Consider the following 24474-nt stretch of genomic DNA (forward strand, 5'->3'; position numbering starts at 1 on the left):
TTTGAAATTTTCACAGTCATTTACGTGCCAACTTAATGCAAAGGTTCTAATGGTATTTGGGCTGATTACTAATTTAGAATGGAACCCTTGCATGCTGGTTTGGGTGAGGGGTGTAAACATTGGTTCCTCCTATTAATGGCTACTTCATGGGGAGGCGATGGCCTAGTGATATTATTGCTAGACTATTAATCAGCTAATGTTCTGGGGAACCGGGTTCGAATCCCGCCACAACAGAGGGTGGAATTTAAATTCAATTTTAAAAATCTTGAATTAAGAATCTACTGATGACCACGAAACCATTGTCGGAAAAACCCATCTGGTTCACTAATGGTCTTTAGGGAAGGAAATCTGCTGTCCTTACCCGGTCTGCCCTACATGTGACTCCAGAGCCACAGCAATGCGGTTGAAACTCAACTGCCCTCCAAGGGCAACTAGGGATGGGCAATAAATGCTGGCCCAGCCAGCGATGCCCATGTCCCACGCATTTTAAAAAATTAAGAGCCTAATCCTGCCCAGAGTTTGGGGCATGGGGAAGGCGGGCCACGGACATTTTTGTCTTTCACCTTTTTGAGGCAAGTGCTGGCCGGTGGCTGGTAATCATCGAGGGAAGCAATGGGGCGACCGTTGACCCCCAAGGCCAGGGCTGAGGACGCTGGTCAGATATAATTTTGAATTGTGGGTGGCACAGTGGTTAGCACTGCTGCCTCACAGCGCCAGGGACCCAGGTTTAAATCCGGCCTTGAGTGACTGTGTGGAGTTTGCACGTTCTCCCCTCGTCTGCGTGGGTTTCCTTCGGGTGTTCCGATTTTCTCCCACACTCCAAAGAAGTGTAGGTCAGGTGGATTGGCCATGCTAAATTGCCCCTTAGTGTCCAAGATGTGTAGGTTGGATGGGGTTCGCCATGATAAATGTGTGGGGTAACAGGGATAGGGTGGGGGACAGAGCCTGGGTAAGATATTCTGTCAGAGAATGGGTGCAGACTCAATGGGCAAAACGCTTGCACTGTAGGCGTTCTATGATTCTATCTCGGGTGGGCAGCAGGTGAGCCTCACTCTATAGGCCCCCTCAGAGTTGGAATGACAAGCGTTCACCGTTCGCCATCCTCAAAACTCCACCCCTGGGGCGGGGTTTTCCGGCCTCGCTCGCCCCGGAACTGGAAAATCCTACTGCGGTCAATGGACCTTTCTATGCTCCACCCCTCATCCGCTCCGAGTCCCGTGGCAGGTGGAACGGGAAAATTCACCGCATGTTTATATGGCTGGTCCACTTCAATTTCTGATCAAAATGCTGATGGTGGGGAATTCAGTGATGCTCGCTGTTCAATGTCGAGGTTAGGTGGTTAGAGATTGAGTCAAAATCATAGAATCCTACATTGCAGAATGAGGCCATTCGTCCCATCGAGTCTGCACTGACAACAATCCCACCCAGGCCCTATCCCCATAACCCTATATATTTACCCTACTAGTCCCCCTGACACTAAGGGACGATTTAGCACGGCCAATCCACCTAACCTGCACATCTTTGGAGTGTGGGAGGAAACCGGAGCACCCGGAGGAAACCCACGCAGACACGGGGAGAATGTGCAAACTCCACACAGACAGTGACCCAAGCCGGGAATCGAACCTGGGTCCCTGGTGCTGTGAGGCAATGGTGCTAACCACTGTGCCACCGTGCCGAGTTGATAGACGTCAGCAGGAGTCAAGGTGCTACACAGCAATCTGGGTCACTAAAGGTACAGATAGTACATATCTTGATGGTTAGGAATTGAACAGAGTTTGAAATGTATTTATCAGTGTCACAAATAGGCTTACATTAACACTGCAATGAAGTTACTGTGAAAATCCCCTAGTCGCCACACTCCGGCGCCTGTTCGGGTACACTGAGGGAGAATTTAGCACGGCCAATGCACCCTAACCAGCACGTCTTTGGACTGTGGGAGGAAACAGGAGCACCCGGAGGAACCCACGCAGACACGGGGAGAACGTGCAGACTCCATACGGAGGTGGCTTAGGGGTGATCTTATAGAGATCTATAAAATAATGAGGGGCATAGATCAGCTCAATAGTCAACATCTTTTCCCAAAGGTAGGGGAGTCTAAAACTAGAGAGCATAGGTTTAAGGTGAGAGGGGAGAGATACAAAAGGGTCCAGAGGGGCAATTGTTTCACACAGAGGGTGGTGAGTGTCTAGAATGAGCTGTCAGAGGCAGTAGTGGAGGCAGGTACAATTTTGTCTTTTAAAAGGCATTTAGACAGTTCCATGGGTAAGATGGGTTTAGACGGATATGGGCCAAACGCGGGCAATTGGGACGAGGTTAGTGGTTCAAAAAAAGGGATGGCATTGACCAGTTGGGCTGAAGAGCCTGTTTCCATGCTGTAAACCTCTATGATTCAATCGCAGGGATTTTACCGCCCGGCCCGCCACGGGAATCGGAGCGGGCGAGGGGCGGACAACGGGAAGGTTTGTTGACCTCGGGCGGGATTTTACGGTGTCGGGACAAGCGAGGGCCGTAAAATCCCGCCCTCGGACTCTACAAGTGACACAAGCCGGGAATCAAATCCCTGGCACCGTGAAGGCAGCTAACCATTGTGCAAACCTTGATGACAAGGGAAGAGAGAGAGAGAGAGAGAAGACAATGCTCTCTCTTACCACTCTTCTACGCACTCCCTTTATTGGATATTGGTCGAGTTTCTCAATTGCGTTACCTAATAAGCATTGATAAGATAGAGGCACAGGCACGATAACACAAAAGAGGGTGGCCAATTTATGAAACACAGCACTTTAAGCAACAGATTATAGAGGAACCATTCTTGACAAGAATTAAATTGGATGTCATAATGGTATTGGAGAATCTACTGATGAGGTAGGGCACTCAAAGAACACAATTTAGATTTGGAATGAATTAAAGTAAGTTCAGGCAGCACTTTAGAGGCCCATTCTAATTGCAAATCTCAATTTTAGTGATGACAGCTGCTTCAAAGCAAGTTACATAATGAATATTAAATAAAAATCTCAGACATGCTCCTACAAATGGCTCCAGATCACAAGGTCAGGTTAAGAACACCCACTCAACACTTTCTTCTGTCTGAATTAGGCTTCCTGCATCTTGGAACTACCAGTCTGACACCAGTCATTCAGCTTAGCAACACACACTTTAATACCTCGAGTTCAAAAACACTTCATTCCTCCTCTCACCGTGAACCTGCCACCTCCAAGAATAAAAGTGTAGCAGGAATAATTGCAAAGAAAGGTTCGCACTTGTATCGTGCTTTTCTTGATCTTGAACCTCTGAAACTGAACAGCCAGTAGAGGCACTAATGTAATGAGACACAATATTTTTGGGTAAACTAATGAACGGCACAGCTGCCTCGCAGCTCCAGGGAGCCGGGTTCGATTCCCGGCTTGGGTCACTGTCAGTGTGCAGAGTCTGCACGTTCTCCCCGTGTCTGCGTGGGTTTCCTCCGGGTGCTCCCACAGTCCAAAGATGTGCTTGTTAGGTGCATTTGCAATGCTAAATTGCCCCTTAGTGTCCTGAGATACGTAGGTTAGAGGGATTAGCGGGGTAAATATGTGGGGTGACGGGGATAGGGCCTGGGTGGGATTGTGGTCGGTGCAGACTCGATGGGCTGAATGGTCTCCTTCTGCACTGTAGGGATTCTATGATTCTAAAAGGAAACTTGTATTTATATAGTGCTTTTCACCATCACTAAACATCTCAAACAGATAATTAAGTACCTAGAATTTAAAAGTATTTTTTAAAAATTTATTTATTAGTGTCACAAGTAGGCTTACATTAACACTGCAATGAAGTTACTGGGAAAATCCCCTAGTCGCCACACTGCGACGCCTGTTCGGGTCCACTGAGAGAGAATTTAGCACGGCCAATCATCTAACCAGCACGTCTTTCGGATTGTGGGAGGAAACCGGAGCACCCGGAGGAAACCCACGCAGACACCGGGAGAACGTGGAGACTCCGCACAGACGGTGACCCAAGCCGGGAATCGAACCCAGGTCCCTGGCACTGTGAGGCAGCAGTGCTAACCACTGTGCCGCCCATATCTTACTGCAGTGATACAGGGTCTTGGTGAGATCACACCTAGGATATTGGTCTCCCTTCCTAAGAAAGGATACGCTTGTCTTAGAGGGAGTGCAGTGGAGGTTCACTGGGCTGATATCAGGGTTGGCGGGACTGTCCTATGAGGAGAGATTGGTTCGATTGGGCCTGTATTCACTAGAGATTAGAAGGACGGGAGGAGATCTGATGGAAACATATAAAATTCTACCAGGGTTGGACAGACTGGGTGCGGGGAGGATGTTTTCCCTGGTTGGGGAATCTAGAACCAGGGGCCACAGTTGGAGGATACATGGTAGACCATTTAGGACACAAATGAGGAAAAACTTAATCGCTCAGAGGGTGGTGAACCTGTGGAATTCTCTACCACAGAAGGCCGTGGAGACTGAGTCACTGAACGTATTCAAGAAAGAGATGTTTTAGATTTTAATGGCAACATGGGTTAGGGTTGGGCATGGGGAGAAATTGGGATTCTAGCATTGAGATAGAGGAACAGCTGTGATCATATTGAGTGGCGGAGCAGGTTCAAAGGGCCGAATGGCCTATTCCTGCTCCTAAGTTCTATATTTCGAAGCATTGCCATGGTTGAAATGTAGGAAATATTTCTGCCCGAGACCATGTAGAAAACTAATCTAACTGGAACTTAGAAAACCAATCTATCAGAAGCTATTCCCTGCTTTGACAAAGGGTCATCTGGACTCGAACACTCAGCACTTTTCTCTCCTTACAGATGCTGCCAGACCTGCTGAGATTTTCCAGCATTTTCTCTTTTGGTTTCAGAACCTACCTACCCCTTGCTGCGCTCAGCAAAAGACCACCTTCTGGTGATGTCCAGTATCTCACACGACAGTAAAGCACCTTAGGACATCTTTTTGCTCCGAAAGGGTGGATCTAACAGGAGTAAAAGCCTGGAGGCAGAGCATCAGTAATGAAATTGCAGCAATCCTATTGTTATATCAATTCTTTCACAGAGCTCTGTCGTTTTACAAAGAAAATTCAGGCAGACCCCGTCAGCTCCAAGTATCAGCGGTGCCGGACATGACTACAGAGTCCACTAGAACATCTGGACAAAGAGAAATGGTTTTTCTTTATTTTTCCATGGGCGTCGCTGGCTAGGCCAACATTTATTGCCCACCCCTAGTTGCCCTTGAGAAGATGGTGGTGATCTTCTTCTTGAACCGCTGAAGTCCATCTGGTGTACGTACACCCACAGTGCTGTTAGGGAGGGAGTTCCAGGGTTTCGACCCAGCGACAGTGAAGGAACGGCCAATATATTTCCAAGATAGTGACTTGGAAGTGAACGTCCCGGTCGTGGCGTTTCCGGGTATCTGCTGCCCTTGTCCTTTGAGATGGTAGATTCATCACGACCATGGCTGATTGTCCAACTCAATAGCCTAATCCTGCTTTCTCCCCATAACCTTTGATCCCATTCACCGAAGGAAATCCACGCAGAGACAGGGAGAACGTTCAAACTCCACACACGACAGTCACCCGAGGCCGGAATTGAACCCGGGTCCCTGGCGCTGTGAGGCAGCAGTGCTAACCACTGTGCCACCGTGCCACACGCAATTGAACTGGCAAGCGACAGAAAGGTTGGGGTCATCCTTGCAGACTGAGCAATGATGTTCCACCCAGTCGGTGTTTAGTCTCCCCAGTGTAGAGGCTTGATTTACGTGGGATCTTGCTGTGCACGAGTTGACTGTTGTATGTCATGCATTTACAGCAGTGACTGACTCTACAAAACATTGGCTGGAAAATGCTGTGGGGCATCATGAGGTCAAGAAGGAAGCCATAAAAATGCAAGTCTTTGTTTCCTTTTGTATTTGCCCTGCCCTCAAGATTGACTTGTCGAGTTGCTCTCGCTGAACGCACAATTGCTAAAATGCCCGAACGTTAAGTGTTGTCGGTTACCTCGTGCTCATGAGAAAGTGTGTTTCTCATGGACAATTGTTGCCATCTAGTGGCTGGAGCTCATCGATAGACACTGAGTCACAACAGCAGCAGATCAAATGTGAACAACTAAAAGGATAATATCGGAGCTTTTCAAAATAGTTCATTCAAAAGAAAGACAGTTTGGAGAGGGGCAGATTTCCAGATAGTGGGCGACGGGCTGGCATAGTGATTAGCACTGCTGCCTCACAGCGTCAGGGATCCGGGTTCGATTCCCAGCTTAGGACCCCACGCACCCCGGACATTCTCTTTTCCACCTTCTTCCGTCGGGGAAGAAAATACAAAAGTCTCAAAACACATACCAGCCGACTCAAGAACAGCATCTTCCCTGCTGCCATCAGACTTTTGAATAGACCTACCTCACATTAAGTTGATCTTTCTCTACACTTTTCTCCAAGATGGCGCCAGCGCAAGCCGACTTCTTGCAAGCTGTGCCCAGCGTACCTTCAAATTCTATCTTTTACTCACATTCTATGCTTCCAAAACTTAATTCTAACTCTTTTAAACTCTCTAACAATGCTTTAATTCAATTTCTTACTTTTGAATGGACCTACCTCGCATTAAGTTGATCTTTCTCTACACCCTAGCTATGACTGTGACACTACATTCTGCACTCTCTCCTTTCCTTCTCTATGAACGGTATGCTTTGTCTGTATAGCACGCAAGAAACAATGCTTTTCACTATGTTAATCCATGTGACAATAATAAATCAAATCAAAATGACTGTAACACTACATTCTGACTTCAGCTTCTCTGCCGTTTGGCCATTCACACCTTCTATTCTCTCTCTGGGCTGCCATTAGCAGCCTTTCCCCTGGTTTCTGTGGCTATGACTCATCTTTCATTCCCTGCCCCTGCAGTATAAATATCTGCCACTTTCTCTGCCTTTTAGCTTTGACAAAGGGTCACCTGGATTCGAAACGTCAGCTCTTTTCTCTCCTTACAGATGCTGCCAGACCCGCTGAGATTTTCCAGCATTTTCTCTTCTGGTTTCAGATTCCAGCATCCGCAGTAATTTGCTTTTACTACATTCTGCACCCTCTCCTTTCCTTCTCTATGAACGGTATGCTTTGTTTGTATAGCACGCAAGAAATAATACTTTTCACTGTATACTAATACTCCTGACAATAATAAATCAAATCAAATCAAAAGTGATACATCATGGAATCCACGACTATTTATTATTCTAAGTCCCAGGCGACATGGCAGAAAATGCCACCATTGCCATTGGCGGCCCCAATGCCATGTTTCCTACCCAACATCAGCCTTTGCCAATTGTAGAGAACAATCTTGCCCATTGACTCAAAGTACTGTTCAGATAGTGGTGCCCAAACAGTGGGTTCATGACCCCAACTGGGGTCACGGACACCGAGAATGGGATAGTGAGAAACAAAAGAAAAATCACATTAATCTTATAGTGACTTCAAATTTCATAATGGATTGAAAGTGATCACAAGATGTGAAACCTGGATTTAGCAAAAATCAACCCCCCCACCCCCCAATCAACCAACCACCAAATTGGAGATCAGACTTAATGGAAGAAGGTGGAAGAGAGAATGTCCGGGGTGAGTGGGGTCCTTGATTATGCTGGCTGCTTTTCCGAGGCAGCGGGAAGTGTAGACAGAGTCAATGGATGGGAGGCTGGTTTGAGTGATGGACTGGGCTACATTCATGACCCTTTGTAGCTTCTTGTGGTCTTGGGCAGAGCAGGAGCCATATCCAGCTGTGATACAACCAGAAAGAACGTTTTCTATGGTGCATCTGTAAAAATTGGGGAGAGTCGTAGCGGACATGCCGAATTTCCTTAGCCTCCTGAGAAAGTAGAGGCACTGGCTGGCTTTAACTATAGTGTCGGTGTGGAGGGGCCAGAACAGGCTGTTGGTGATCTGGACCCCTAGAAACGTGAAGCTCTCGACCCTTTCCACTTCATCCTTGTTATCATGCTGCTTTGTTGGTTCTTTTTGTTGGTTTCAGGGGTGGCATTAATTTGCAATTGTCAAAATGGGGTGATATTTGGAGAAGAGTTTGGGAAGCGTTGTGCTATGAATAGGTTGGAGCAACCTTCCTATTCCTTTAGCTGCAGTGCACCCCAGTGGTGGAAAGAAGCCTTGCACCTTGTGTGCTTCAGATGACTTGATCTGGATTTAAACATGTTGCACTTTGTTTTATTTTATCATTTCTTGCTCTAAACAACAAACGGTTTGAGATCACTTTGTATTGGCACATCTTTCGGGGCAATATTTCTGATCGGAAGATTTGGACCTAAAATTGTTGGGCCTGGGACAGTTAGAATCCCTACAGTGCAGAAGGAGGCCATTTGGCCCATCGAGTTGGCACCGGCAACAATCCCACCCAGGTCCTATCCCCGTAACCCCATATATTTACCCTGCAAGTTCCCCGACACTAAGGGGCAATTTAGCATGGCCAATCCACCTAAACCTGCACCGAGCATCCGAAGAACAACCGCAGACCTATCCCCTTGCCCTACCCCACAACGTAGCTCATCCATCATAGCTAATCGCCCTAACCTGCACATCTTGGGACACTAAGGGGCAATTTAGCCTGGCCAATCCACATAACCTGTACATCTTTGGACACTAAGGGGTAATTTAGCATGGCCAAACCACCTAACCTGCACATCTTTGGACATTAAGGGGCAATTTAGCATGGCCAATCCCCCTAACCTGCACATCTTTGGACATTAAGGGGCAATTTAGCATGGCCAATCCACCTAACATCTTTGGAGTGTGGGAGGAAACCGGAGCACCCGGTGGAAACCCACGCAGACACGGGGAGAACGTGCAAACCCCACACAGACACGGGGAGAACGTGCAAACCTCACACAGACAGTGACCCAAGGCTGGAATCGAACCCGGGTCCCTGGCGCTGTGAGGCAGCAGGGCTAACCACTGGGCCACCATGTCGCCTGTTCAATTCCAACAATCACCAAACACATTTCCTCCATGAATACATTGTTCTCAAGTGGCACAGAATCTGGAAGGTTCCATGTGGCTAGTGAATGCAGAAAATCACAAAGTTGGGACATCCAGAATCACCCGTAATCCGGGGGGTTGGATTTGGGGGACGAGGAGGGGGAAGATTACAAAAAGGGGGTGCCAAAACCGCAGGGTTTCAGGGAAAGAAATCAGCTTTCACTCTCTATAAACTGTGAGGTCTGGTCTCCCCTGGTCAGGCAAAGATCAGGAGATTGTAGCAGGAAAAAAAAACCCAAAATATCCAGCTCCCATTATTTACTGCACAGAAATAGGTCCTTTGAGGCGGCACGGTGGCACAGTGGTTAGCACTGCTGCCTCACAGCGCCAGGGAGCCGGGTTCGATTCCCAGCCCCGGATCACTGTCTGTGTGGTGTCTGCATGTTCTCCCCGTGTCTGCGTGGGTTTCCTCCGGGTGCTCCGGTTTCCTCCCACAGTCCGAAAGAAGTGCTGGTTAGGGTGCATTGGCCGTGCTAAATTCTCCCTCAGTGTATCCAAACAGGCACCGGATGTGTGGCGACTAGGGGATTTTCATAGTAACTCCACTGCAGTGTGAACGTGTAATAAGTCCTCGGAGGCAGAAGTCCCTTCACCAAAATCCCTTTATTTATAAGTCTGACAACAGCAGACAGAGTGCTTTCAGTTAGCAGTTTACACTCGGAGTGCCAGAGGAACTGACACGCCTGGTTAGGTACAAAGCAAGAGGCTCCCTGATTGGCCCATCAACTTGGCCCTTATTATAGAACATAGAACAGTACAGCACAGAACAGGCCCTTCGGCCCACGATGTTGTGCCGAGCTTTATCTGAAACCAAGATCAAGCTATCCCACTCCCTATCATCCTGGTGTGCTCCATGTGCCTATCCAATAACCGCTTAAATGTTCCTAAAGTGTCTGACTCCACTATCACTGCAGGCAGTCCATTCCACACCCCAACCAATCTCTGCGTAAAGAACCTACCTCTGATATCCTTCCTATATCTCCCACCATGAACCCTATAGTTATTCAGGGAGTTCATATTCTAACGGGCCCACCTCAATTGTCTGATTAAAGTCATTACATAATGTGAGCCTACTTGTGGTACTAATAAATAAACTTAATTTAAACCTACCAACACAACTTTCTATCCCCTTCTCCCTCATCTGCCTATCTTACCTCCCTTTAGATGCATCTATGCTGTTCACCTCAACTACTCAAAGTGGGATCGAGTTTGACATTCGAATGACTCCCTGACTATGTGAGTTTCTCCTGAATTTCTTATTCAATTCATTAGAGGCTCCCTCATATTTATGGTCAATGATTTTGGTCTCCTGCCCATGTGTGTTTGCCCTGTCAAACCCTATCACAATCTGAATGGCCACCTTCCAACCTTCCGTTTTTGAGAGAAAAGATCGCCAGTCTTATTCCTCTGGAACGAACTGCGCGTCACAATGTTCTAAGACTGCATCGATTATGTCACAGTAATCAGCACTACAATTCTGGTCACCCTGTTATAGGAAGGATGTTATTAAACTGGAAAGGGTGCAAAAAATACTTACAAGGATGTTACCGGGACTGGAAGGTTTGAATTATAAGGAGAGGCTGGATAGTTGGGAATTTTTTCCCTGGAGAGTAGAGGGATGAGAGGGTGACCTTTTAGAGGTTTATAAAATCATGAGGGACATAGATAAGGTGAATAGCCTTTTCCTCAGGGTAGAGGAGTCCAAAACTAGAGGGCATAGGTTTGAGGTGAGAGGGGAAAGAATCATAGAATCCCTACAGAGCAGAAGGAGGCCATTTGGCCCACCGAGCCTGCACCAACCACAATCCCACCCAGGCCCCATCCCCATAACCCCACATATTTACCCTACTAATCCCCCTGACACTAAGGAGCAATTTAACATGGCCAATCAATCTAAACCGCACATTTTTGGACTGTTGGAGGAAACCGGAGCACCCGGAGGAAATCCACGCAGACACGAGAATGTGCAACCTACACACAGATGGTTACCCAAGCCGGGAATCGAACCCTGGTCCCTGGCACTGGGAGGCAGCAGTGCTAACCACTGTGCCACCATGCCATTCATGACCTCACGATTTAGAATCATAGGATCTCTACAGTGCAGGAGGAGGCCATTCGGCCCATCGAGTCAGCACCGACCACAATCCCACCCAGGCCCTATCCCCACAACCCCATACATTTACCCTAGCTAGTCCCCCTGACACATAGGAGCAATTTAACATGGCCAATTCACCTAACCTGCACGTCTTTAAAAGGGACCTGGGGGGCAACCTTTTCCACACAGAGGGTGGTGCGTGAATGGAATGAGCTGCCAGAGGAGGTGGTGGAGGCGGGTACAATTACAACATTTAAAAGACATTTGGACAGGTACGTGGATGGGGAAGGGTTTAGAGGGATATGGGCCAAACGCAGGCAAATGGGACTTGGTCAGTTTAGGAACTCTGGTCAGCATGGACGCAATGGGCTGAAGGGCCTGTTTCCATGCGGTATATCTCTATGACTCTATAACTTCAGACTGACGAAACCAGAAACTATCAGGCATCAAAAATAAGGTCATTTAAAAGTATCCCTCGACCGATCGTACAACCATACGCTTACAAAATGGATTCACCAGCGAGGTTTCAAAATTATCTTAGTTTCCAAGTTGCCCATTCTTCCTGGGCTTGAGATGTGCATTAACACTGTCGCTGGATCGAACTCCTGGAAAGCCCTCCCTAACAGCACGGTGGGTGTACCTACACGTCATGGACTCCAGCGACTCAAGAAGGCAGCCACCTTCCCAGGGGAAATTAATAATGGGGCAGCAAATTCTGGCCCAGTGCCAGCTCGTGGGGAAAAATCCCAGCCTCATGGTTTCCCTGGCTTCTCTTCCTGACATTAAGTTACAGAAAGGAAAAGCTCTCCTTTGACATCCAGCTTGCATTGAAACAGCCCCACCCTTCCCTCCCCCCCCCGACCACTCAAAAAACTGCTCACCCTCCCCACTCAGTGCTTCCTTGTCTCTCATCGTCAATCCCCAGTCTTGATTTTTGATTTGATTTGATTTATTATTGTCACGTGTATTAACATACAGTGAAAAGTATTGTTTCTTGCGCGCTATACAGACAAAGCATACCGTTCATAGAGAAGGAAAGGAGAGGGTGCAGAATGTAGTGTCACAGTCATAGCTAGGGTGTAGAGAAAGATCAACTTAATGCGAGGTAGGTCCATTCAAAAGTCTGAAGGCAGCAGGGAAGAAGCTGTTCTTGAGTCGGTTGGTACGTGATTTCGGACTTTTGTATCTTTTCCCCGACGGAAGAAGGTGGAAGAGAGAATATGCGGGGTGTGTGGGGGCCTTAATTATGCTGGTTGCTTTGTCAAGGCAGGAGTCTCACTCTCTCAAGGACCGATACTTTAGAATCATAGAAGAATCATAGAAACCCTACAGTGCAGAAAGAGGCCATTCGGCCCTTCGAGTCTGCACCGACCACAATCCCACCCAGGCCCTACCCCTATGTCCCTACATATTTACCCACTAATCCCTCTAACCTACGCATCCCAGGACACTAAGGGCAATTTTAGCATGGCCAATCAACCTAACCCGCACATCTTTGGACTGTGGGAGGAAACCGGAGCACCCGGAGGAAACCCACGCAGACACGGGGAGAATGTGCAAACTCCACACAGACAGTGACCCGAGCCGGGAATCGAACCCAGGTCCCTGGAGCTGTGAAGCAGCTGTGCTAACCACTGTGCTACCGTGCCGCCCTAACTTTAGTTACTCTTTTCCTTATTATTTACTTGCAGAAGTCATATTTTTTTATACTTCATTTACATTTCTAAAGTTAAAGTTTCTTTATTAGTGTCACAGGTAGGCTTGTGCAATGAAGTTACTGTAAAAATACCCAAGTCGCCACACTCCGGCACCTGTTCGGGTACACTGAGGGGGGAATTGTAGCTTGGCCAATGCACCTAACCAGCACGTCTTTCGGACTGTGGGAGGAAACCGGAGCACCCTGAGGAAAACCCACGCAGACGTGGGGAGAACGTGCAAACTCCACACAGACAGTGACCCAAGCCGGGAATCGAACCCGGGTCCCTGGCGCTGTGAGGCAGCAGTGCCAACCACTGTGCCAAGGCTAGCATTTTGGCATTACGCCCTTCCGATGGCCATGCTAAATGGCCTCTTAGTATCAGGGGCATTAGCAGGGTGAATATGTGGGATTACAGGGATAGGGTCTGGGTGGGATTGTGTTCAGTGCAAACTCGATGGGCTGAAAGGCCTCTTTCTGCACTGTAGATTCTAATGATTCTATGAAAGGGAGGTGCCATTTCTCAATCTGAAGCATCGACGCCTTGTATACTTTGCATTTGACAACCATTATGCCCTCAAATAAAATACAGCAACCTATTGACTCACAGCTGTGCGGCAGACCGTTAGCTAATCAGAAACATCCCCACCACCTGCCAGTGGGTAATTATTAGGAATATCTTGCAACAAATTACACTGGGCAGCCGCCGTTACTGAAACGTCCCGATTTTAAAAAGTACAATGGTACAACTTGATGGACTGGTATCAAGGGAGAGGTGATGGCCTAGTGGTGTTATCGCTGGACTATTAATCCAGAAGCTCAGCAAATGTTCTGGGGACCCGGATTCGAATCCCGCCACGGCAGATGGTGGAATTTGAATTCAATTTTTTAAAATCTGGAATTAAGAATCTACTGACGACCATGAAACCATTGTTGATTATTGGGAAAACCCATCTGGTTCACTCATGTCATTTAGGGAAGGAAATCTGCCGTCTTTACCTGGTCTGGCCTACATGTGACTCCAGAGTCACAGCAATGTGGCTGACTCTCAACTGCCCTCAGGCAACTCGGGGTGGGCAATAAATGCTGGCCAGAGGCGACCCCGGGTGGAACGGTGACCCCGGGTGGAACGGTGACCCCGGGTGGAGTGGCGACCCCGGGCTGAACGGTGACCCCGGGCTGAACGGTGACCCCGGGCTGAACGGTGACCCCGGGCTGAAAGGTGACCCCGGGCGGAACGGTGACCCCGGGCGGAACGGTGACCCCGGGCGGAACGGTGACCCCGGGCGGAACGGTGACCCCGGGCGGAACGGTGACCCCGGGTGGAACGGTGACCCCGGGTGGAACGGTGACCCCGGGCGGAACGGTGACCCCGGGCGGAACGGCGGCCCATGGTGGAACGGTGACCCCGGGCTGATCGGCGACCCCCATGCGGAACGGTGACCCCGGGTGGAACGGTGACCCGGGGCGGAACGGTGACCCGGGGTGGAATGGTGACCCCGGGTGGAATGGCTGCTTTATTCCCTGCTCTGTTCTCACACCTTTGCCTATCCAATTAAATCTAAGAAATGTGACAACCAATCTGACCACAGCAAACCCCCACAAAGAGCGATGTGATAACGATCAGATAATCTGTTTTCCGTGATGTTGGCCGAGGGATAAACATTGGCCCCAACACCAGGGAGAATTCCCCTGGTCTTCTTTGACGTGGCACCCAGCAAGCTTTCACGCCCATGTCTGAGGATCTCCTCCCAGGGTTTGGAGAGAATCCATCGCACGTTAAATATCATATCTTCAGGAAAAGAAATGTTGATTATCGCCCATCGGTTCTCCTTTGCCTGACTTGAAGCCAGAAACATATGAGAACTTTCCAAAAGTACATCTCCCACAGCAAAGAAATCCTGCCTTTCAACCACATTTACTCATAGCAATTAGATTTGGGAGCTTTAAAGAGGCAGGAGAGATGAAGTACCACACACCGCCTTAGCAACGGGATAATACAGTGTCTATGAGCTACAACAACACATCACTCAATTTACTGTAAGCAAGGATATCGGACATCCACTGTGCTTATATTAATATACCTTAAAAGGGTAGGAATTACTGCTGCCAATATTAAAACGAAAAAGTTTAAACTCTCCGAGCAAATTCCTTTCTCTGCAATTTTAACACAGGCCCATTTACAATTTGCACTTGTTCCAGGAGAGTGAGGGAGACCGATGGAGGGACACGGGAAGTTTGAAACCAAACAACTGCAATAGTGCTGCTTGGGGCGGCACGGTGGCACAGTGGTTAGCACTGCTGCCTCACAGCGCTGAGGACCTGGGTTCGATTCCGGCCTCGGGTCACTGTCTGCGTAGAGTTTGCACATTCTCCCCGTGTCTGCGTGGGTTTCCTCCGGGTGCTCCGGTTTCCTCCCACAGTCCAAAGATGCGCGGGTTAAGTTGATTTGCCACATTAAATTAGCCCTAGTGTCAGGGGGATTAGCAGGGCAAATAGGAGGGGTTTCGGGAATAGGGCCTGGGTGGGATTGTGGTTGGTGCAGATTCGATGGGCCGAATTGCCTCCTTCCGTGCTGTAGGGATTCTATGATTCTATGAATAAAGGAACGGGTGGTGGACAAAGCCCATGGTTTGGAGGAGCGCAGAGAACAAAGGACAAACAATAGAGAAAAGTACAGCACAGGAACAGGCCCTTCGGCCCTCCAAGCCTGTGCCAATCATGATGCACTAACTAAACTAAAAATATTCTGCCCTTACTCGGATGATATCCCTCTATTCCATCCCTATTCATGTACCTATCCAGGTGTTAAATGTTGCTAATGTGTCTGCTTCCACCACCTCCTCTGGCAGCGTGTTCCAGGCACCCACTACTCTCCGCGTGAAAAGCTTTCCCTCTCTCAACTTGAACCTGCACCCCCTTGTAATTGAGAACCCGGAGGGTTGTAGAGTTAGGGTAGCTTACAGACAGAGGTGGTGAGGAAACTATGGAGGGTTTATAAATGAAAACTGGCCAATGTCTCCAACCAAAAGTCGAAAGGCATTTGGAACAAGAGCAGGACGCAATATCAGCCTTGATAGCAGCTTTATTTTGTTTACCAAGATAATGGAAGAGCTAACTGTGTCCATGTCCGGAGGAGTGGATCAAAACCGGAAACAGGGACACAGCAATGAGGATAGAGCCAAAATAGAACAACTAAGGACAGCACGGTGGCACAGTGCTTTGCACTGCTGCCTCACAGCGCCAGGGACGCAGGTTCAATTCTGACATTGGGTCACTGTCTGTGTGGAGTCTGCACGTTCTCCTCATGTCTGCGTAAGTTTTCTCCCACAGTCCGAAAGGCGTGCTGGTTAGGGTGCATTGGCTGTGCTAAATTCTCCCTCAGTCTACCCAGACAGGCACCGGAGTGTGGCGACTATGGGATTTTCACAGTAACTTCATTGTGGTGTTAATGTAAACCTACTTTTGACACTGATAAATGAATAAATAATTCTTGTGGTGCAGTGGGGTTAGCGTCCCTGCCTCTGAGCCAGAAGCTCTGTGTTCAAGTCTCACCCACAGTCCAAAGATGTGCAGGTTAGGTGGATTGGACATGCTAAATTGTCCTTTAGTGTCGGGGACTAGCTAGGGTTAATGCATGGGGTTATTGGGATAGGGCCTGGGTGGGAGTGTGGTCAGTGCAGACTTGATGGGCCCAATGGCCTCCTTCTGCACTGTAGGGCTTCTATGATTCGATGATTCTATGACTTGAAGGCCAAGGAAGGTGCATTCATAACGCAGCCAAACAGGTTGAGTGTCAACCTTCAAAATCCTTCCAAACATGCCAATGGCTGGCAGTAAGGATAGGAGAGATGTCAAGTAAGCCACACTTGATGTGGAGAGGCCTCCATCAAACAATAAGCCCCCTGGCGACAGACCAGCGACCAGTTCCTGGTATTACTAGCTATGGACACAGATGAAAGTCTGCCTTAGTGCACCACTCGGTGCAGGAAAAGAATTTGAATGGGCTTCTACCCAATATATTGTCAAGTGAATGAGTTTGGCTAGAATTCAATCGGGAAATATCTTCCTCCTTTTGCTCTGGACCATGCAGATGGGAAATTAGCTTCGTTCTCACACTAATCCTTTTCTTAAAACCATCCAAAGGAAAAAGGGGGAAAGTATCCTGGATGAGTCCTAAGAACCACTGAGATTACAGACAACCAAAGTGAACATTAAGAGATCTCTTTAATTGAGGGGTACAATAAAAGGCGTCACAGACCACAGAAACCAGGTTTAACTGATTTATGAGTGATGCCATTGGAATTATAGCCTTTCACCCAGCTTCTACTCTCCGCTGTGTTTCATTTTATAAATACATTGCGGTCTCAAAACAAAACATGGAAACTTTGCAAAGGTCACGAAAGCAAAGACAACAGGGCTTGAATCACAGAATCCATAGATCATAGAATCCTTACAGTGCAGAAGGAGGCCATTCAGCCCATCGAGCTGAACAACAAACAATTCCACCCAGGTCCTGTCCCCTTAACCACACATATTTACCCTGCTAATCCCCCTGACACTAAAGGGCAATTTAGCACGGCCAATCCACCTAAACTGCACATCTTTGGGCATTAAGGGGCAATTTACCATGGGCAAACCCCCTAACCTACACATCTTTGGACACTAAGGGGCAATTTAGCATGGCCAATCCACCTAATCTGCACATCTTTGGACATTAAGGGGCAATTTAACATGGCCAAACCCCCTAACCTGCACATCTTTGGACACCAAGGGGCAATTTAGCATGGCCAATCTACCTAACCTACACATCTTTGGACACTAGGGGCAATTTAGCATGGCTAATCCACCTAACCGGCACATTTTTGGACACCATGGGGCAATTTAGCATGACCAATCAACCCAACCCACACATCTTTGGAGTGTGGGAGGAAACCGGAGCACCCGGAGGAAACCCACACAGACATGGGGAGAACATGCAAACTCTGCACAGTCACCCATGGATGGAATTGAACCCGGGTCCCTGGCGCTATGAGGCAGCAGTGCTAACATTGCCACCGCGTCACCCGTATTTATATCTATGCATTAATGTATTCATACAAAATCTTAACCCATTGATATAGACCCCATACATCATCATGCAACCAATAATTTACAGAAACGTCTCACTGATGTATTCTGTCCTATTATTATCCCTCATGCAGATGCAACACGGGCGAAGTAAATGTAAGGTTATCTCAGATTTCTCTGTTGCGCGAAGCATTGTACCAAACTGACAGAAACATCCAAACAATGTTAGGGTTTCCGCTCTGCCAGGTTATAATGTCCCACAAAAGTGAGCTGAGGAGAAAGTACTTCTCTCAGAGAGTTGTGGAACTCACTGCCCCCGAGTGCAATGGAGGCAGAATCAATCAATCAACAGATTCAAGAGAGAGATGGATATGTTTCTGATGGAAAGCGGGATAAAGGGCGATGGAGAGCAGCCAGGAAAGTGGAGTTGAGACCAGGATAAGATCAGCCACGATCATGTTAAATGGCGGAGCGGGCTCGACAGGCTGCATTAAGTTAAAGTTTATTTATCAGTGTCACAAGTCGGCTTACATTAACACTGCAATGAAGATACTGTGAAAATCACCCAGTTACCACACTCCATTGCCTCTTCGGGTACACTGAGGGAGAATTTAGCACGGCCAATGCCGTGGAGGGTGGCAAGAGACCTGAGCACCCGGAGGAAAACCCATGGAGATATGGGGACAATGTGCAGACTCCGCATAGAGGAGGCATAGGGGTGATCTTATAGATGTCTATAAAATAATGAGGGGCACAGATCAGCTAGATAGTCAATATCTTTTCCCAAAGGTAGGGGAGTCTAAAACTAGAGGGCATAGGTTTAAGGTGAGAGGGGAGAGATACAAAAGGGTCCAGAGGGGCAATTTTTTCCACACAGAGGGTGGTGAGTGTCTGGAACAAGCTGTCAGAGACAGTAGTAGAGGCTGGTACAATTTAGCACAGCCATTGCACCTAACCAGCACGTCTTTCGGACTGTGGGAGGAAACTGGAGCACCCGGAGGCATGCAGGCCGACGCAGACATGGGGAGAACATGCAAACTCCTCACTGGCAGTCACCCGAGGCCGGAATTGAACCCTGGTCCCTAATGCTGTGAGCCAACTGTGCCATCGTGCCGCCCCAAACTGTGGGAGGGATCAGGAGGATTCCACCCGGAGGAAACCCATGCAGACCACGGGGAGAACGTGCAGACTCCGCACAGACAGTGACCCAACCTGGGAAACGAACCCAGGTCCCTGGCGCTGTGAGGCAGCAGTGCTAACCACTGGGCGACGGTGGTCCAGATTTTGTCTGCTCCCACTCCAAATTCCTATGTTTCCACAAGTGCCTTTGTTGATGAGCTGTATCTATCCGAACCCAGTGTGTATTTATATTGCATTCACCATTGATGGTATGTGTGCTGTGTCTTTGAGTGTCAGCATACTGTTACCATGAGAGATTGTGGTCTTACCTCTACAGTGTCCCAGCAACAGATGGACTGCAAAGCACGCAGACAAGATGGCAGTGTACATCGTTGGGCTTAGCAACAGTTCAGCAGCAAAGGTCGAGGAAACTGGCTTCAGGCGATCCACTTATTTCAACAAAGGCGTCGAATTCAGAATTCCCCCATAAAAATCAGCTTCCTGCCTGTGGACAAGACAGATAAATAGATGTTGTCACAATAATTTCCACATTACGTAGTTGGCAAGATTTATGCAGTGGAAATGTTTCACAGTGGGGAATAGGAGTCAATCCCCCGCGGTGGCACAGTGGGTTAGCACTGCTGCCTCACAGCGCTGGGACCCAGGTTCAATTCTGGCCTTGGGTCACTGTCTGTGTGGAGTCTGCGCGTTCTCCCCGTGTCTGCATGGGTTTCCTCCGGGTGCTCCGGTTTCCTCCCACAGTCCGAATGACGTGCTGGTTAGGTGCATTGGCCGTGCTCAATTGCCCCTTAGTGTACCCGAACAGGCGCCGGAGTGTGGCGACTTGGGGATTTTCACAGTAACTTCACTACAGTGTTAATGTAAGCCTTACTTGTGACACTAATGAATAAACTTTAAACTTCCCTTAAGACCATCCAGCCAGTTTCAGCCTTCAAGAAGATCATGGCCGATTCGGACCATAAATTGATTTCTCCACTTTGTCCTCAATAGGCCTTTACCCAGCGAAAAAAAAAATTCTCCTGAAGGTTTTGATCTACTGGGGTATGGTTTCACAGAGAACTGCCACTGTGAACACTTCATTCATAAGGTGGTGACTCGTACAGCACCCAATGGTTGAAATTTTTCGTAACCCATTAAATTCCACCATGGGAAAATGGTCAGGGAAAATGTTACAGCGGTACTCAGGCAGGATAGATTAGGGAGCTTGTCTACAGAGGCCCTATGGGTGGAGCTGAGAAACAGGAAAGGTATGACCACATTAATGGGCTTGTATTATAGACCACCCAATAGTCAGCGAGAATTGGAGGAGCAAATCAGCGGAGAGATAGCTGACAACTGCAAGAAACACAAAGTTGTGATAGTAGGGGATTTTAATTTTCCACATATAGATTGGGACTCGCATACTGTTAAAGGTTTAGATGGGGTAGAGTTTGTAAAATGTGTTCAGGAGAATTTTCTACATCAGTATATAGAGGTGCCAACTAGAGAGGATGCGATATTGGATCTCCTATTGGGAAATGAGTTAGGGCAGGTGATGGATGTGAGTGTGAGGGAACACTTTGGATCCAGTGATCATAATGCCATTAGTTTCAACCTGATCGTGGATAAGGATAGATCTGGTCCTCGGGTTGAAGTTCTGAACTGGAAAAAGGCCAAATTTGATGAAATGAGAAGGGATCTGGGAAGTGTGGATTGGCACAGGCTGTTCTCTGGTAAGGATGTAAATGGAAAGTGGGAGGCCTTCAAAGGAGAAATTTTGAGAGTGCAGAGTTTGTATGTTCCTGTCAGGATTAAAGGCAAAGTAAATAGGAATAAGGAACCTTGGTTCTCGAGGGAGATTGTAACACTGATTAAGAGGAAGAGAGAGTTGTATGAAATGTACAGGCAGCAAGGAACACATCAGATGCTCGAGGAGTATAAAAAGTGCAAGAAGCTACTTAAGAGGGAAATCAGGAGGGCTAAAAGAAGACATGAGGTTGCTTTGGCAGACAGAGTGAAGGAAAATCCAAAGAGCTTCTATAGGTATGTTAGGAGCAAAAGGATAGTGAGGGATAAAATTGGTCCTCTTGAAGACCAGAGTGGTACACTGTGTATGGAACCAAAAGAGATGGGGGAGATACTAAATGGTTTTTTTGCATCCGTATTTACTGAGGAAACGGGCATGGAGTCTACGGAAATAGGGCAAACAGGTAGGGAGGTCATGGAACCTTTACAGATTAAAGGGGAGGAGGTGCTCGCTGTCTTGAGGCAAATCAGAGTGGATAAATCCCCAGGACCGGACAGGGTATTCCCACGGACCTTGAGGGAAGCTAGTGTTGAACTTGCAGGGGCCCTGGCAGACATATTTAAAATGTCAGTATTCACGGGGGAGGTGCCGGATGATTGGAGGGTGGCTCATGTTGTTCCGTTGTTTAAAAAAGTTCCAAAAGAAATCCGGGAAATTATCGGCCAGTAAGTTTGACGTCGGTGGTGGGCAAGTTATTGGAAGGTGTGATAAGGGATAGGATCTACAAATGTTTGGATAGACAGGGACTTATTAGGGAGAGTCAACATGGCTTTGTGCGTGGTAGGTCATGTTTGACCAATCTATTAGAGTTTTTCGAGGAGGTTACCAGGAAAGTGGATGAAGGGAAGGCGGTGGATGTTGTCTACCTGGATTTCAGCAAGGCCTTTGACAAGGTCCCTCATGGGAGGTTAGTTAGGAAGGTTCAGTCGCTGGGTATACATGGGGAGGTAGTAAATTGGATAAGACACTGGCTCAATGGAAGATTGCTACCAAATAAACCTGTTGGACTTTAACCTGGTGTTGTGAGACTTCTTACTGTGTCAATGGAAGAAGCCAGAGAGTGGTTGTGGAGGATTGCTTCTCTGAGTGGAGGCCTGTGACTAGTGGTGTGCCGCAGGGATCGGTGTTGGGTCCATTGTTGTTTGTCATCTATATCAATGATCTGGATGATAATGTGGTCAATTGGATCAGCAAGTTTGCTGATGATACAAAGATTGGAGGTGTAGTGGACAGTGAGGAAGGTTTTCAAAGCTTGCAGAGGGATTTGGACCAACTAGAAAAATGGGCTGAAAAATGGCAAATGGAATTTAACGCAGACAAGTGTGAGATATTGCACTTTGGAAGGACAAACCAAAGAAGAACGTACAGGGTAAATGGTAGGACTCTGAAGAGTGCAGTTGAACAGAGGGATCTGGGAATACAGGTACAGAGTTCCCTAAAAGTGACGTCACAGGTGGATAGGGTCGTAAAGAGTGCCTTTGGTACATTGGCCTTTATAAATCGGAGTATCGAGTATAAAAGTTGGAGTGTTATGGTAAGGTTATATAAGGCATTGGTGAGGCCGAATTTGGAGTATTGTGTACAGTTTTGGTCACCTAGTTACAGGAAGGATGTAAATAAGATTGAAAGAGTGCAGAGAAGGTTCACAAGGATGTTGCCGGGACTTGAGAAGCTGAGTTACAGAGAGAGATTGAATAGGTTGGGACTTTATTCCCTGGAGCGTAGAAGATTGAGGGGAGATTTGATAGAGGTGTATAAGATTTTGATGGGTATAGATAGGGTGAATGCAAGCAGGCTTTTTCCGCTGAGGCTAGGGGAGAAAAAATCCAGAGGGCATGGGTTAAGGGTGAAAGGAGAAAAGTTTAAAGGGAATATTAGGGGGGGCTTCTTCACGCAGAGAGTGGTGGGAGTGTGGAATGAGCTGCCGGATAAAGTGGTAAATGCGGGGTCACTTTTAACATTTAAGAAAAACTTGGACGGGTTCATGGATGAGAGGGGTGTGGAGGGATATGGTCCAAGTGCAGGTCAGTGGGACTAGGCATAAAAATGGTTCAGCACAGACAAGAAGGGCCAAAAGGCCTGTTTCTGAGCTGTAATTTTCTATGGTAAGATTGGAAAACAGCCAATGTGACACCCTTGTTCGAAAAGGGGGAAAGGCAGAAGGGATGGAACCAAAGGCCAGTTAGTTTAACATCTATTTTCGGCAAGATGTTGGAGTCAATAATCAAAGAGGAAATAACTAATCATTGTGGAAAGCTGAACATAATCAAACCTCGTTAACATGCTTTTACAAAAGGTAAATCATGTTTGACAAATTTCTCGAATTCTTTGAGAATGTAACAGGGAGAGTAGATAGAGGGGAACCTGTAGATGTCATGTATTTAAATTTCCAAAAGTTATTTGACAAGGTGCCACATAAGAGGCTGGTGCATAAAGTAAAAGTCCATAAAATTAGAGGGAGTGCGCTAGTATGGATTGAAAATTGGCTGTCACATAGAAAACAGACAGTTGGAATAAATAGGCCCTTTTCAGAGTGGAAAACTTCTGGAGTACCGCAGAGATGGCACGGAAGCACAGTGGTTAGCACTGCTGCTTCACAGCGCCAAGGACCCGGGTTCGATTCTGGCCTCAGGTCACTGTCTGTGTGGGGTCTGCATGTTCTCCCCGTGTCTGCATGGGTTTCCTCCGGGTGCTCCGGTTTCCTCCCACAGTCTGAAAGACGTGCTGGTTAGGTGTATTGACCCGAACAGGCGCCGGAGTGTGGCGACTACGGGATTTTCACAGTAACTTCATTGCAGTGTTAATGTAAGCCTTACTTCTGACGAATAAATAAACTTTATCAGTTCTTGGCCCGCAATTGTTTACATTTTTGACCTGGAAGAAGGAACAGAATGTAATGTTTCCAAATTTGCCAATGATACGAAAATAAGCTGAAGGGCATATTTTGAGGAGGATACTGTGATTCTGCGGTGGGATAGAGATAGATTGGGTGACTGGACGAAAACCTGGCAAATGGAGTTTAATGTGGGGAAGTGTGAGGCCATCTACTTTGGCAGGAGGGATCAAAAGGCAGATTATTGTCTAAATGGAGAGAGACTGCAGGTGAGTGAAGTACAGAGGGATCTGGGTGTTCTAGTGCATGAATCACAAAAATCTAGCAGGCAGGTCCAACAAATAGCTAAGACGACAAGTGACATTTTGGCCTTTATTGCAAAGGATTTGGAGTTTAAAAATAGGAAGGTTTTGTTGCAATTGTACAGGGAGTTAGTGAGGCCTCAGCTGGAATACTGCATACAGTTTTGGTCCCCTTACATTAAAAAGGATATAGTAACATTGGACCAGGTTAAAGTCTGACAGGTTTATTTGGTAGCAAGAGCTTTCAGAGCGTTGCCCCTTCATCAGGTGAGTGCTGACCTGCTGAAGGAGCAGCGCTCCGAAAGCTCGTGCTACCAAATAAACCTGTTGGACTTTAACCTGGTGTTGTGAGACTTCTTACTGTGCCCACCCCAGTCTAACACTGGCATCTCCGCATCATAACACTGGAGACAGTCCAAAGGAGATTCACCAGGCTAATGCCTGGGATGAGAGGGTTGTCCTATCAAAAGAGACTAAATAGTCTGGCTCTGTATTCCTTGGAGTTTAGAAGAGCGAGGGGGTGACCTTATTCAAACAT

The 24474-nt window shown here is 47.6% G+C and overlaps 1 protein-coding gene across 7 annotated transcripts in view; it reads right to left on the minus strand.

The window, feature by feature from the left end:
* The window catches only part of LOC144480539 (CD276 antigen-like), a 307579-nt gene that overhangs the window by 221770 nt on the left and 61335 nt on the right, over window positions 1–24474 (minus strand). For 4 of the 7 annotated variants that reach the window (XM_078200110.1, XM_078200112.1, XM_078200106.1 and 1 more), the window contains exon 2: window positions 19324–19499. In XM_078200110.1, the coding sequence (XP_078056236.1) occupies window positions 19324–19384 (61 nt within the window). In that variant the 5' untranslated portion in view covers window positions 19385–19499. The remainder of the gene's footprint in view (window positions 1–19323; window positions 19500–24474) is intronic. The other 3 variants (XM_078200108.1, XM_078200107.1, XM_078200111.1) reach the window with 1 other exon arrangement.

Source organism: Mustelus asterias, chromosome 29 (assembly GCF_964213995.1).
Source record: "Mustelus asterias chromosome 29, sMusAst1.hap1.1, whole genome shotgun sequence".
In the NCBI taxonomy this organism is placed as follows: Eukaryota; Metazoa; Chordata; class Chondrichthyes; order Carcharhiniformes; family Triakidae; genus Mustelus; species Mustelus asterias.